Below are 15,873 nucleotides of genomic sequence, written 5' to 3' on the forward strand. Positions count from 1 at the left end.
GGAGGAGGAAGGAGGGGGCGGGCGCTGGTGTCACGTGACTTGGTAGTGACGGGAGAGGGAGGAGCGATGGGGCAGCACGTGGCAGTGAGCGCGCACGTGGTCCATGTACTCAGTGACTCGTTCGACTGCACGAGGAATCCGATGAGCTATAAAGCTCGTTTTTTACAGATGCGCAGTAGGGGCGCGGGGTCAGAATTTTACAACAACAAACAATTCAAAACACGATAGGAGTGCAAAATGTGAAAAAGTTACCAAGTAATTAAATATAAATAAAGGTTTATGTCCGATTTTTCAATTCTGAATGTAAGCTTGGACAAGGCAGCAGAACAACAACAAAATTAGTCAAGAGATCACAGAGTTCCTCAATAAAATGTCACGTAAAAATTGTGTACGGAGCAATGGTGTAGTGGTTAGCGCACTGCGCTACAAACCCAGAGTCCCGAGTTCGATTCCGGCTCGCGACCAAGGTCAGTGACGAATATTTTGAACCAGTGCTGAGTCTCACCTATCGATGTTGATTCGGCCCTAATTGGGCATGTGTGGTGTGGAAACATCATCACTAGGCAGACAAAGGTGGCCGAGCGTGTTGTTTGCTACAACATCCCCGTGGGCTGTGCAATTGCCCCAAGAGCCAATGTACGCTATACGCGGGATTGTTGTGTGGATGTCAAAACAGGTTGCCGCGAAAAATAAAGTTCTATTTTACACATCCGATGGGCCTTCTGGGAGTGCATTTTTCTCACAGCATTGGCTTCGTACAAGTAAGCTCTAGATCGGTTTCGACATCCAATGTCTCATCAGCAGTCAGTTACTAAAACCAATGCTGGTGAGCCGTCCATCTCTTGACTGAGGGGTAGGTACTTCGTACTTCCCAATACTTCCTCGCTGGCCATGAGTTATTCGAGGTGGGAGTACCCTGACGTCACACCACAACGCGGGATCTGCCGATCAACTAACTCGTGTACCCATGGAGAGCAGTGGGTCTCAATCGGGGGTACGTGGACCCCTGGGGGTACGTGACAATGTTCCACGGAGGTACGTGAGGTGATTTATAAATGTGTGAAATTATATCGTACTAGCATTGTGCCCGTCCAAGGGCGGGTGTATTTCAGTAAATCTGAAACTTGCAAGCGAAAAGCAGACGGCGACGTGATATTCATTGCATCAATTCGTGTGCAATTTGTAAAGTGACACAGACTTATTCCACTTAAAGGGGGAGGTGCCTCGCTCCCCCATGTAGAGTGACGTCACCCACTAATTAATATTAATGAGGAGGGGTCCATGTGGAGGACGTCACCTGTTCATGAGTATTAATGAGGGGGGCTGGCTAACGTGGAGTGACGTCACGCGCGGGACACACAGACATTATTGGCTCATTATAGTAGTAAATTAGAGTAATTGGTGAATAATTATGTATAAATATGCCAATATTGTATAACATAGCTACGATAAAAATGTAAATGCACATGGTAACCTAGAACGATATAAAATACCTTTCTAACTCATTGATCGTAAACAAGGTGGTTTCCAAGAGCAACCAGCGAGCGCAAAGCGTGCTGAGCGTCCATTGATTTGTATTAAATTCGCTGGCAATTAGAAGCTAGTTAGGATACTTTAAAAACATTACCTTATAGTACCCGGCTCTCGCAATCGACTCATCTCGACGAGCTGTACACGATGCACTATTCAAAGTGGAAATTTTCGATAACGGATTTTGTTATGCTGATGTTCGGCGTTTCGACATCGCGGAGTTGCACTGATTTCGGATTGATTGGTACCCCAGTCGCGGAGTTAAGTACACCCCTGGAAAAAATAGTGTCCCAGAAAAAAAATATTAAATTGCCTCGGCCATTTAGTATTATTTGGTACACGAGTACTGCCATAAGGATCAAATGGACAATTGTTTAAAATATTGATGTTCATTATTCATACATTTATTTCTCAGAACCATGTTTGGTCAGGAAAGGGGGTACTCGGTTGCGCGTTACAAGTTGACATTTTCATTAATTACTGGATATAGAAATCTATTTTTCATATACTTGAGACCTGAACTTTAAATCCTGTATCCTCCTGTGTACTGAGTCCCAGAACCCACCACTGGCGTCACGCACTTCTCAGGAATGCGTCGAGGAACGCAGTGGGCGGGCCATGAGGTGGGGGCGCTCTCACGTGGTGTTCCGCGCGCGTGCAGAACCTGACGCACTTGCGTGACGTCATGACCCATTCACAGGTGAGGATCGCGACTGAGTCACAGTTGTGTTGCGTGAATGCCCATCGAAAAACACCGACTCTGTGTGCGTGCAAACAGACGTATGGGGAGCGGTAGGGGGCCGTCCATAAATGACGTCACGCACCTAGGGGGGCGGTCAGACATTTGTGGCGATGTGTGACGAGGGGGGGGGGTGTTTGAGAAATGTGACGTCACATCAAAATGCGCAACTTTAAATAAATATAGACAACACGTTCTACTTAATTAAATATACTTTTTAATAAATGTTTTCTCCTACAACATCAGAGTGCAGCGCCACATTAAATACGCACTACAATGACAATGGGGGGGGGGGGCAGAGCTTTGTGACGTCATATTTGGGGGGGGGTCTGACTTTTTGTGACGCCGTGTGACGAAGGGGGGGGGGTAAAAAATCGTCCAAAATCGCGTGACGTCATTTATGGACGGCCCCTAAGCATCGCCACTAGGGAGACAAAGGTGGCCGGGCGTGGTGATGGCCACCCACCCCCTAGTGTGCCGTGTCGGCCTTCATAGGTGCTCGCTAACAGCACTTGCCCTAACAGTCTATTAAGACTATATGGGGGATTCATCTTCTTGGTTTTTTCGGTAAAGCCACGTAGAAGGGAAGTAATAAAATAATAAAAATAAAACATAATAAAATAATTCTCACGACGTTTCGGCTACAACTTATTATTTTATTATGTTTTATTTTTATTATTTTATTACTTCCCTTCTACGTGACTTTACCGAAAAAACCAAGAAGATGAATCCCTGCAGTCACGAAAGCTTTAAATCGAAATTTATATGGGGGATCTTTGTATCTGTGCCTGTCTCATTCCGCGTATGCTTCTCCTCTGTGTGCGTGCTCAAATGTGTAAATGACCAGGAACACCCGACATAGGAGTGTAACAGTGCTGGCTGGACAACCACACGTTTCAAACAACAACAACAACAACGGCAGCAGCACCACAGAAACGTGTTAAAATCCTCTGCATTATGCAAAACACCAACTGCAGTTCCTGTTAGTTGCTCACATTTATTGTGATGGTGGACAAAGACAAGAGGACGAAAATGCAGTTCTTCAGGTACTGCTCATATTCTTTGGGTCTTTCGGTAAAGTCACGTAGATAGGTTCAAAGAAAATAACAAAAAACTACGACGTTTCGATCGCAACACAAGCAATCGTCGAAACGTCGTAGTTTATTTTTTATTTTCTTTGAACCTGTCTACGTGACTTTACCGAAAGACCCAAAGAATATGAATTCCTGCAGTCACGAAAGCTTTAAGTCAAGATTGAACTGCAAATAGCTTGTTTTGTTAATGCACAGAGGCTGAGTGGCCTTTACACACTTCTGTGTTGTTTGAAACTCCGTGTGTGCGTTTGCCTCCCTGTCTCTGTCCGTGTCTATCTCAGTCCGTGTCCATCTCCGTCCGTGTCTATCTCCACAGCTTCTCTTTCCCCTTCAGCATGGGACCTCGAGCAGTGATGCGACGAATTTGCACCAACAGTTCCGAGTTTCATAGAATGTCAGTCAACTGAGGCTACGAAGTTTGCTGCCAAAGTGTTGCTTCCTTAGGTGGTACCAATTAAATTATTCTTCTGGCTCATTCACTCTATGCGCTGCCAGTAATTAAAGGACGTACAATAAGTAAATGCATAACAATAGTTAGTAATTACACGGTGTATGTTTTATTAAAATCTCCACCAAAGACTCGCGTTTCTTCAGCGACGAACATCCAACGGTATAAAGCAGCTTAGACATCCTCCTGCACCTTCCGTGGGTTGGTGGATCACGCAGAGATCTGTGACACTATTCCCCATGGGTCGGTGGATCATGCAGACTTGTGAACACTCCCAAACCCACGCTGAACTGCGAGGTGCACAGGAGATGGCAACACAGCAAGTAGGTTGACGAATCCAGGATGGTGTTAACCCACTCTCGTCCACTTGGCAGTTTTTTTCTGGGTTCTCCGGTTTCATCTCCCACGTGAAGTTAAAATAAAAACCCTCGTTATTCATTTTAAGGTATTCCAAATATATCAAGGCTCTTGTGAAAAAAACGTATTTATAAAAAATAATACTTTAAAGTTACGGTCAAGGGAATCATTACAGTCCTCTATTGATGTCACGTTGGATTGCCGTATAATGAATAATATAGTCCATGTGAATTATGCCACGGTGATGCCAATGGGTCGTTGTAATGGCACGCTTTGCCAAACCTTCAAAGCGATCTTTGCGTCTCAATAACGAATTTTGCAAATGTCGTGTGGAGTAGCCTGGGACACACCGCCTAGATTTTGTGTAGCTACAAGAGTTGCATAATAGAGTTTGTTTTGGGTTAGATCGCGTAAATATATGAATGTGTCGTTAAAACCCGCCACGACCCGACACAGCCAACTAGTAAGGGTTGTCACGTAAATAGAACGTGCCAATTCGTCACTAGTACAGCACACCGGTTGTGTGTTGGAGAGCCAAGCCACAACATTTACAATCTGAGTACGACGTTTCGCCAGTAAGTGCAACTAGCTTCATCAGGCGACAGCCATATTTGTGGAGAAGTCCACCTGTTGCGTTCCTCATATAGAGGCGTAGATGTGGTGACCACGCAGCTGCGCTCTTGCGCAATGTGGAGGGGGGATTACCGAGTCAACGTACATGATGCACGTTCTGTTTACGTGACAACTCTTACTAGTCGGCTGTATCAGGTGGTGGCGGGTTTTGACGACGCATTTATATATTTACGCGATCTAACCCAAAAAACCTCTATTATGGATATTGGTCGCGAAAGCATCCTACGTGTTAAACCGACAAGAGCTGCGTTTATGTGTGGAAGCCCAGCAGGTTTTAGCCCGGATAGTGCTTGTGGTGGGTGATCAGCATGCATACACAGCTTGATGCAGGGCTGCATGGTGGACAGTACAGGAGGCAGTGCAGCAAAATAAATTGTTGTTCTGTACTTCTATGTCCCCAAGTCTATGCCTTGCCCAGTTAAACAAACCTGCACTAGCGTGGTGAAGTATGGTTAAACAACCCTCCAGGACACACACGGCGTGGGGCGGCCTCATCCACCAGTGGAAAGATAAAATGGCCGCAAATGTGTTTCTCTGGAGGGGTACACACGGACGAGGCAATATGAAACTGTGATCACACTGGGCGGAGGTATGCATCGACTGTGTTCGACACGACTTCAACGACAACAGGTGACGACACCGCGTGGTATATAGGAAAGTTTTGTCAGGCCAAAATTATCCCCTCTACCACCCGCTTAGTGCACATCACATATGTGCAGTGATGGTTAAATATCGTTTGCGGTCCTTTAAGTATCTGTGGTATGCCTCATCTGGCCACTGGCCGTATGCGGTGATGTCACGAGTCGTGTGAAATGAAGCCACGTGCCGCGTGAGATGAGTTCATGTACGCGGGGCATTGACGACCGTCAGTTACCGTCCCTGATTTGTAGTGGACGTACGTGGAACTCTTTCATGCGAGTGCGTGCCATTGCCACCAAAGTGCCCTCTCTCTCGAGTGTGCGATGTGTGCACAAGTGTTCACTTGCGTTTCAAGTGCTTCGCTTCATTCCACGTCACAGTGTATAACACAAGTGGTAACCACTTTAAATTATGTACAGTAGTATACGCGTGTATGCGTGTGTGGTCTTTCTTTTTTAAATAGACTTTTAAATACGTTTCCGTTCTCATCAAAATACAAACCTCATTTGCAATTACAAATAACTGGGGAAAACAACTTCTAATCACAAGCAAAATTGCAAATAACTTATACCAACGTACAATATATACATACGCACTGCACAAACCACAGTGATGACTGATGGATAAACCACATAGCAACGATGGTGCTGCCCACGTGGTCGTGATGGTGCCGCCACGTGGAAACCATAACGGTACAAAGTGGCTGAGACGTTCTGCCACGTGGAAAAGCTGCGACACGTCTTGTTGCCGCATGACATTGATGATGGTGCTGGTACGTGGCGACGATGGTGCCACGTGGTAACGATGAGGTGTTCCATCAAATCACTACTGATGATGCCCGCCAAGTGGCAACGGCGGTTCTGCCACGTGGAGGATATGGGGCAGCTACGTGGCAAGGCAAGTAACGGATCTCCGTCATAGCTCTCACGGCACCGACGTATTCCAACTTTTTTTAGAGCGATTGCGCGGTGACGTCACTGCAGTGCCAAAACGACGAGCCTGAAAGTAACTTTTTTGGGGAAATCAATGCGGAAGCTTCAAACTCGTGCGTGGCAGCACTGGAAACACAGCCTACAGGCGCGTAGCTACGATCCAAGAGCTTCCTGTAGTAATCTGCCAGAGGCAATCTTGGCGCTGATGATGTCCCCTGTCGAAGATTGTTGACATCCAATTGGCTGGCGCGCACGTGTTCACGCGGCTGCCAAATACAAACCCAGACCATTGCTAATCTCACGATCCTTCACGATCCACCACCACCACCACCAATATCACCACCCTTGCCCTGCCTCATCCCAGTCTCCTCTGGCGTTCCCGAGCGCCCATAATTACAGTTTGGTGACCTATAGTTTTGGGAAACATTCATACAGAATAAAACTTTGGGTTTATATAACGTCGTAAATGCGACCCCCGTAATCACGATGCTGAACAGCAACAATTGGCATATATTTTTAGTTTTTATGCAGTCAGTCATAGGTCTCTGTAAGTTCATTGGTCTCTAAACGAGTCTATCGGTCTGTGTGTGTGTTGAGGTGGCCACATGGCTGAGTGACTGGTTAGCGCTCCAAGCCCGCACCAATGTTTAGATCTCAACAGGTTCTGGTAAAGTAGTCAAACAATCCTCATCAACAAGCCTCATCGGCCACACGGCATGGGGAGGTCTTCGTCCACCAGTAGATTCACCAAGGGCCTGTGTGTGGGACTTTATTTTTTCTTGATATGTGTGTGTCATGTGTGTGTGGATTAGATATCAAAGACAAAGATCCCCCGTATAGCCTGCACATGCTGCTGGGGCAAGTGCTGTGAGCGAGCACATACTGTGTAAGGGCCGGCACTGCACACGAGGGGTGTTTGGCCAGCTTCACGCCCGGTCGCCTGTCTCTTTGTCGTACTGTGTACGTTAGAATATTCTCTCTGATCTCCAATAGGCTCTCTCCAGTATAATGATCATCTCACTCTCTTCACGAACAGCGATGTTTACATCAACTATACTGTTTGAACACGTAGAGCATTTACAATGAGAGATAAATTAATCCACTCGCTTACAAATATCTATAGGAAAAAAATCATCACTTGTGATGATAATCGAATAAAATTGTCTCACAAACGTGGATGGATTGGGACGAAATGTGGAGGTTGTTTAAATATAAGACACAAGCCCGAAGCAGCAACGCGATCCCAGCTCTGATCTCGTAGCGCCAGCGCGCACCTGGCCACGTATGATGGGCTACCCCCCTCGGCTCCCCGCTGGCCAAGTCTGGAACTCACAGCAGTGACGAGGCGAGCGCGCTCTGGTGGCGGGGCAGCTACGAGATACGAGGTCACGTTCCTGCAAGGGCGTGTTTCGTGTAAACTAAAATACTACACGGAGATGGAGGCTGTGACAGGGGGTCCAGACCAAATGCCCCGCTCGCCCCACACTCACGAGATCAACTGGCGATCTTTTAAAGAGAACTACTGTAGAGTCGACTGTGATTTTAAGGCCGGCAGATCAGCTACGCATTGGTACCCCCCCCCCGTCCGACTCTCGTGGTATTTGGACCCCATTCATATCGAGCCCCAACACCCAAATCTGAAATATCCAACGGGTTGGTACCGACAAATACTGTGTAGTATATAGATCCCTCTGTTCAGCCTTTTAGACGGTTGGGGAAAGTTCTGTTAGCGAGCAGCACCCGTTCGGGTTGGTGCACAGCAAACACAACCATGCCGTGGACAACACAAGCGCATCAGCACTCATGTATCAAAGACAAAGATCCCCAGTATAGCCTTTCACTGACTGAGTGCAAGTGCCACTCTCGAGCACCGATTAAGGCCGGAACGGCGCAGGAGGCGGTGGGTGGCCAGCACCACGCCCGGCCGACTTTGTCTCCACAGTGTTGATGTTTACACACCACACCAGGTACTCATTTGAGGCTGAATCGACCTAGGGGAGGCCCATGACCGGTTCAGGTAATCGTCACTGGTATTGGCCGTGCAGCCACCCTCATCCATCCACTCCCCTGCATCGCAGCACACCCCCAATGCTCACAGAGCCACCCTAAGGCACCCACCCCGATTGTGAGCAGGGAGAAGACCCCTGCCGTCAGGGTCACAAGAGTTCGTGACAAGAGACGGGGGGGGGGCTGATTACAGGGGCACACGACTCTCGCTGCTGGCACTGGGCGAGGGGGTCGGGCACCAAGTCAGGGTTTAATTTCAGCCGCGCACGGCACACCACATCCAGTACACATTTCGCTATGGGCGTGGCTACTGGTCAAGTGGCCTGCTCCTCCAGTCTACCAGCTACCCGTGAAGCACTCGGTGAGAAAGACGGAGCCGTGGGGTGCAACGGGGAAACGAATCCCTGCCCCCCCCCCCTGCTCCTCCTCCACCGGGTAGATAACGGTGACCCCTCAAAGGTCACAGTAGTCGCGAGTCACGTGGGCGCTCGGCCACGTGGAATTAGTCCCAGGGCAGATGAAAGGAGGGGAAGAGCTCCGGCGCGCTCCGTCTCGCTTCACTGAGCAGCGCGCACAATGGTGGCGTGAACAGCATCCAAGGGGATTCATTTCAGACGGAGCTCTCCGGGGCTAAACTCCGGAAACGAAGTGGGGGTGGCGGCGGGGGTGGGGAGGGGTCCGGGGGAATGCGAGCTTGTGGGACCACTGGAAAATATTCCGTGAGAAATGAATCCCTCTTCAAATCGACAACGAGTACGACAAAGCGAACGTGAATGGCCAATAAGGAGGCAACGTGACGCCCCTCGGGACGCAGCCTGTGAAACTAAAACACCCTCAACACGTTGCTCAATAAACCTGCCTGCACAGGGACAGACGCGTCTCGGGCAATGACTCTTGTTCGTGTGCTATGAATAAGGGCCATTGCCCGAAACGTTGCGTGGTGTGTGTCATTTTAAGTCCATAGTGTTGACGAATGTGTTGAGTTTCGTGTCGTTGTTTGTGCGCCACTCTCAACACAGCAGCAGAAGCAGCAGCACATTCCTGGTGGCAGGTTAGCCAGACGCCTGTGTCTTGTGGACATGCATCCTGCTGCAACCGAATCTCCCTGAATGATGCTCATCTCGTCAAATTTCAGAAGCTAAGCAAGGTCGCAGCCTGGTGAGGAGGTCTTGGCTCTGGTGGCCACCAGCAGCTTGCCAGCTGTCGCGTGGCGCTGCGATGCCCGCGCGAAGCCAGGAGATGGCAGTCGAGACGGAAGAGACAGTATGACACGTGGTCTGCTGGCTCGCAGTGCACGTCTCTGGATTGAATCTGTGCGGAGATTTGAATGGAACACTTAAAACGCGGAGTGGCTAAATAGAAAAAAACATGGCATGGAACAGTGGAAAAAAAAATCACGGAGTGGATCAGAGGAAAATACGGAGTGGATCACTCAAAACTACGTATGTATGTTGAACTTCTTTCGCACCGTACGGAGCCAACCGCGCTAATCGGAGGTGCAACTACGGAGTGGATCAGTGGAAAACACGAAGTGGATCACTGAAAAATACGGAGCTGATAAGCGGAAATCAAGGAAGGGACATGAAGTAAACACGGAGTGGATCATTTACAAAAACGGAATGCATCTGTGGAAAATACGGTGTGGATCACAAGACAACAATGAATCACGTGGACTATATCACAGGAACACAATGAATGGATCGCTGAACAATGCGGAGATCAGACCACTCTTCCCACCCCAGATCTAAAGCTGCAGTCTTCTCAGTCCGCCCGCACTGCTCGTGCATTAGACGGCAGGCAGCAGAAGGGAGCACGCCCCTCCCCATCACACGGATGGGTGCTGGAAACTGAGGCTCCTTGCTCCACTGGGTCTATACTCCAGGCCGCACTTCACCACGAACCACACATCACCATTATCGCAAGTGCACACTCAGTGGAGATTCTATTTTGGGTATTCTAGGGGGCTCCGTTCTCACCGCCCCCCTTTCCTAACCAACAACAGTGCCCCCCGAAAGCCGCGTGTCCTCCCAAATTCGAAAGCAGCTGGGGGGCCACTCAAGTGTCAGTTCCAGAGGTCATTTCCAACACCGCTGTTGGACGCCAACCCACTCCTCGCCAACGCTTCTTTCTTGCAAGATACCGCAGCAGCAGCAGCAGCACGGTCGTCACCACGCAACCCCAAGGTCCGGAGTCCCACTCGTAGAGTCCTAGAACCACCGCTAGCTGCTGCTGCCTCTGGGTTCACAATGTCCGTCTCTCCTCACGGCGCGAGGAGTCTCCGGCGCTGAGATGCTGCAGGGCTCCCGCCATGGAGCCGCGTGCTCACGTCGAGTGGCGACTCCCCGTGCGCTCTGCCCGCTCAATTTCGCTTTGGCGTAATCCTCTTCTCATCCCACTCGGGGTGTGGATTATTATTATTAGCCCGTGTGCCCCCCCTCCCCCAAAGTTAAGTGATGCCCCCCTCCCCCCATTTCGTCGCCCCATCTTCACTGGGCACGACACCCAGCACTGCCTCGCACACACAGCGCGTGGCTGAGAAGACCCTGACAGAGACAGCTGGGCGGTGGTGAGCGAGGGGTCGGTTGTGGTGAGCTAGGGGTCGGTTGTGGTGAGCGAGGGGCCGGTTGTGGTGAGCGAGGGGTCGGTTGTGGTGAGCGAGGGGTCGGTTGTGGTGAGCGAGGGGTCGGTTGTGGTGAGCGAGGGGTCGGTTGTGGTGAGCGAGGGGTCGGTTGTGGTGAGCGAGGGGTCGGTTGTGGTGAGCGAGGGGTCGGTTGTGGTGAGCGAGGGGTCGGTTGTGGTGAGCGAGGGGTCGGTGGGGGAGAGAGCGAAGCGATGATCTCCCCTCTCTCCACGGACTCTGAGTGAACTACCTCTTCCCCCCCCCCCTCCACTGAGGCCGCTTACCGCCGCAGTTTCCCGTTGATGGCCTGTCTGTAGCTGCGCCGCTCAGACACATTCCGGGGGGCGCCCTTCCCCCCCGCCGCGCCCGACGCAGTCTCTCCCTGCTGCTCCCCCTGTTGCTCCCCCAGCTGCTCTCCCTGCTGCTCCCCTTGCTGCTCCCCCTGCTGCTCCGCCTGCTGCTCCCCCTGTTGCACCCCCTGCTGCTGCAGTTGTTGATAATCTTGCTGCTGCTGCTGCTGCTCACTCACTGAAAGGCCAGAGCAGGTCTGGGGCAGGGTGCCAGGACTCTGGCACAACTCCCGCCCCTCCCCTTGCCCTTCCCCTTGCCCCTGCGCAATCCCTTGCTCCCGCCCGTGCCCTTCCTCCAGGCCTTGCCCTTCCTCCAGGCCTTGCCCTTCCTCCTCATGCTGCTGCTGCCGCTGCTTCGGGTGACGCTGCTGAGGTTGCTCCGCTCGGTGCCGAGAGCCTCCTCTCCGCTCCAGAGCCGCGCCCTGCTCGCTCTCCTGCCCAATGCCCAGGGCAGCCTCCACCACGGCCAGGTCATCGGTGCCGGCCGCTATCTTGTGTCTCAGCAGGCGTAGGTACGTCTCGTAGCGCGTCTTCTGCTCAGACGCACGGGGAGCGGAGGGGGGTGGGGGATTTGGGATCGTGTATCAGTCACACGTGGGCCGCGCATGCACCGCACACAGTGGCCTGGCGCTCGAGTGCTCGAGCGGTGCACCGGCGGGCGGGGCGGTGACCAGCTCCTGATGGAGTGCTCGCATGCGAAAATGCAGACCCCGATTCTCCTGCTCGTGTCCTACCACCACCGTCAATATGCTTACCCAGTATTGGACACGTGACGATGAAGACAACGATGGTGACGATGATGATGATTATGACATGGCTCGGTCTGCAAGCCCTGGCGAGATTCCGCACGGTGCACCGGTCCCGGGGGAGCTGGCACGGCGGTGTTGGTGCGGCGCTGTCTGCGTCTGTCCGCGGCGACACGCCCGCTAGAGTAGCTGGCTTCTAACCTGCCCACCCCGAGGAACATCCATCATTCGGGGCTCGCAGATTCAATTCAACTCACTGGGGCCGTGACGAGAGCGTTCCTGCTTTGGCCCCCGAGACCCCCCCCCCCCCCACCTGGTGTTGAAAGGTGCCGTCCCGCGTCCGTGATACGGATTCTGCCTCCAGGGGGAGCCCTCACACAGCGCAGCTCAACCTCAGTTGAGTGAGGACAGTCGCTGGTGCGGTTGCTTAACGTCCGTGTGGTGCCGGTCACCCACCCCCCTTGAGAGAAGGCTACGTGGGGCATCTTTGGCACACACGTGCAGGGGTGCACCTCGAGCAGCAGGTAGGTCTCGCGCAGCCGGTGCTCGTGCTGCTCCTTGGAGCGCGAGCGCCGATCCGGCCGCGCCTCCTGGTGCTGGGCCAGCTCCGTGCAGAGCGCCGCCAGCCGGTCCGCGTGGCACCGCATCTGCTCCTCCTTCGAGCGCCAGCAGAATCAGTGCCAGCAGAATCAGCGCCAGCAGAATCAGCAGCCAGCAGAAGTATCGGCACCAGTCGTACGCGCATCAACAGCGGCAACAACACCAGCTCAAGCATCAGCAGTATCGAATCTAATTGTATATTTTGGGCGCCTTTACTCAAAGCGATTGACATGGCTTACAAAAGGGTGACAGGGGCGTGCTACAAGGATTGAGGAATGATTGACAGTGATACAGGGGTACTTAGGGGATCAGGAAAGGGCTATAGGGGTGGGACGGGAAGGAGTGGAGGGGCGAAGAGGAAGAGAATGGGTAATAGAAAAGAGGCGATACTTTTAAAGAGGAATGGAAGGAGGTTAAGGAGGGGGACTGCTTCATGTACAGGGGACGTTGATTCCAGTGGAGGGGTGCAAGGAGGGAGAAGGCTCGAACATGGGGATTGGGCACAGGGAGACGGAGGGACAGAGAGAGAGAGAAGATTGGGAACGAAGAGGATGAGAGCCGACATGGAAGGAGATGACAAAGTTTCAGCAACACGTTCACCGTCATCAGAAGCAATGTCAGCAGCAGGAGCATTCGCAGTATTAACAGCTGTCTAATGCAGCAGTAGCTTCAACAGTATCAGCAGCATCAGTATCAGCATCAGTATCAGCAGCAGTAGTAGCAAAAGTGTTGACACCAGCATTACGAAGCATCATCATCATCAGAAGCAGCACCAACAGCTATATCAGCAGCCGTGTCAGAAGCAGCGCCATCAGGAGTAGTGATCTGAGCAGCAGCAGTAGGATTAGCATAGTTGGTTTGAGCAACAACAGGCAGCAGCAGCAGCAGTAGCTGCAACAGCTGCACCAGCACGATCAACACCAGTAGAAGCAGCAGCATTAGTATCAGCAGCATTAGTATCAGCAGCATTAGTATCAGCAGCATTAGTATCAGCAGCATTAGTATCAGCAGCATTATAACAATTATCAATATGTTATGATCATGCTAATTATCATCGTCATGTTTTGGTGCTTTATTGTCGTAATCACCAACAGCATCAGCATGTCATCACTTTCACCTCCATCATCATCAGCACCATCACATACTCACCCCATTATCCTTACTGTCCCCCCCACACTCACACTCCCCCCACCCCATACAGCCGTCTCCATCCACAGCCCCCTACCACCCCCACCGCCACCCCAGCCTCTCTCCCAGGAGGACATCGTTAAACCACAGCGAGTGGCCACACGCTTCGGAGTCAAATATAAAATAACTCCCCCCCCTCCCTCCGCCTCCTGTGCAAGCCACCTGCAGCACCCGGCAAGATCACCAGCATTGATTCCAGCAAGCTCGACTCTGCTGATGAGAAGACTCTGGGTGTCAACACCGGTCCAGAGTGCTGCTTGTCTTGCATCGATGCTGCTGACATGAAGCACTCCCAGAAGGCCGTGCGGCTGACGGGTTGTGTAACCAAAATAGTTTTACTCTGTGGAAGGGCGGCCATGTGAAGGAGGCGACGGATCGTCTGCGTGAGTTTATTTTGCGCAAGCATCGCTTCTTCAGCGGATTTCAGCTCTAATAGATATTTGAAAAACAAAGCTGACATTTAGCGCGAATATCGTCCGGCCTGTGCAAGTTAATGATACAACCATTGTTGGCTTGGCATGATCTCAAAGGGAAAATCTTCTCTTCTAAGCCCATTAAATATTACGGTCTGGCGGGTGATTGATTTCCCTACGAGGGCAGGGTCAGGCTAAAGTCCTACATCGCTCCACGTCTCGCGCTCGAACACTCACACTCACCATCCCCATCACTCGTCCGCGCACAAAGTCACTTGCCCCCCCCCCCCCCCCCCGTGCAGTGTGACGCCGTCGCCCATAGAAACCGGATGAAGCCGGCGAGCACGGACTGGTGACGAGAATGATGGAGTGGTTGTAAGTTCCATCGAGCTATTCCACCCCCCGCCAATTACACCGGGGGCGTCTCACAGCGCTGCACCTCATCGCATCTCGACGCGTTTGAAAGGGCGCACCCCGAGTGGCAGCTGTCCCTGTGCAGCACGAGGCGACTCGTCACCTGACGTGCACAGGGGCTTCAGGCTGCCCCTAGGCAGGAGAGGGCGGTGGTGGTGGCCGCTCCGCATCATCCCAACTGAGTGACCTGCGGGGGCCGTTTTAGAATTTGGGCAAATATATACCCTGACGTCAGTATTCTGTCAGCCAATTAGTGAGGAGTGTTTCTACACGTGGGAAGAAACAGGAGCACCTGGAGAAAACCCACGCGTGCGAGGGGGCAACACTCTATCCCATGCAGTAGTCCGTGAATACATGATGCCGCCACACTGGTGCGCGATCCACCAACCCTCGCGGCCTCCACCACCGCCCGGCTATGACGTGTGGGCCAGGAGATGGCAGTACAGCAAGTGGGTTCGCGGACTCATCTCGAGGCAGACCTTTAGAGAAGGCCATCCCCTTGTTTGTGTCGCGAGTCCCTCCGGTTTCCTCTCACTCAAAGCCAAACAGCTCCGTGTGTAACCAGCGAACTCTGAGCTCCACAGCCACTAATTGCTCGCCGGGGTGCAATTAACATCACCGCCAGGACCACACCGCCCCCCCCCCCCCCCCCCCCCCCCGGGTGTTAATTTGTACAGTGCAGAGAGAGCGCAGGGTGAGAGATTGTGATGGGTTTGATGTAGGTCACCATGGCAACCGTTGGGCTGACATACGTACAGCCCACGGTCGATCCACTGCTGCACGAGGGCCTCATGCCGTATCGGTCATGGTGGGGGGGGGGGGGGGGGATGTTCGGCCATACTTCCTCGGCCCCGTTTAGCCCCACCCACCTGCCGCCTGTGAACCCCGTGGAGCTGGGATTTGGCCCACGAGACCGGGCCGGACATTTCACTTTGTCAGTACCACCCGAGGTGGAGTGACCTCGGCAATTCCAATTTCTTTTTGCGACTATTAGTCGGGTTATCAAATACGTCGTCGTTATTAGCCGTATCAATGAAACAGTACAGCTAAAGTGTTGCTACCTCAGGTGGTACCAATATCTGCTCTGGTTCATGGGCGAGGTGTGTTTGGAGTGGTGGGGTTGTCGTGTTCGGGATGTAGGGGTTATGGCGGTAGGGGTGTAG

At 52.1% G+C, this 15,873-nt stretch overlaps 1 protein-coding gene across 1 annotated transcript in view; it reads right to left on the bottom strand.

Moving 5' to 3' along the window:
* Positions 1-10,849: 10,849 nt before the first annotated feature.
* LOC144934089 (PH and SEC7 domain-containing protein 1-like) overlaps positions 10,850-15,873 on the bottom strand; it is a 33,001-nt gene continuing 27,977 nt past the window's right edge. The window contains exons 12-13 of the mRNA XM_078859475.1: positions 12,608-12,751; positions 10,850-11,882 (exon numbers count right to left, since the gene is read on the bottom strand). Of these exons, the coding sequence (XP_078715601.1) occupies positions 11,280-11,882; positions 12,608-12,751 (747 nt within the window). The 3' untranslated portion in view covers positions 10,850-11,279. The remainder of the gene's footprint in view (positions 11,883-12,607; positions 12,752-15,873) is intronic.

Source organism: Lampetra fluviatilis, chromosome 9 (genome assembly GCF_964198595.1).
Source record: "Lampetra fluviatilis chromosome 9, kcLamFluv1.1, whole genome shotgun sequence".
Lineage (NCBI taxonomy): Eukaryota > Metazoa > Chordata > Hyperoartia > Petromyzontiformes > Petromyzontidae > Lampetra > Lampetra fluviatilis.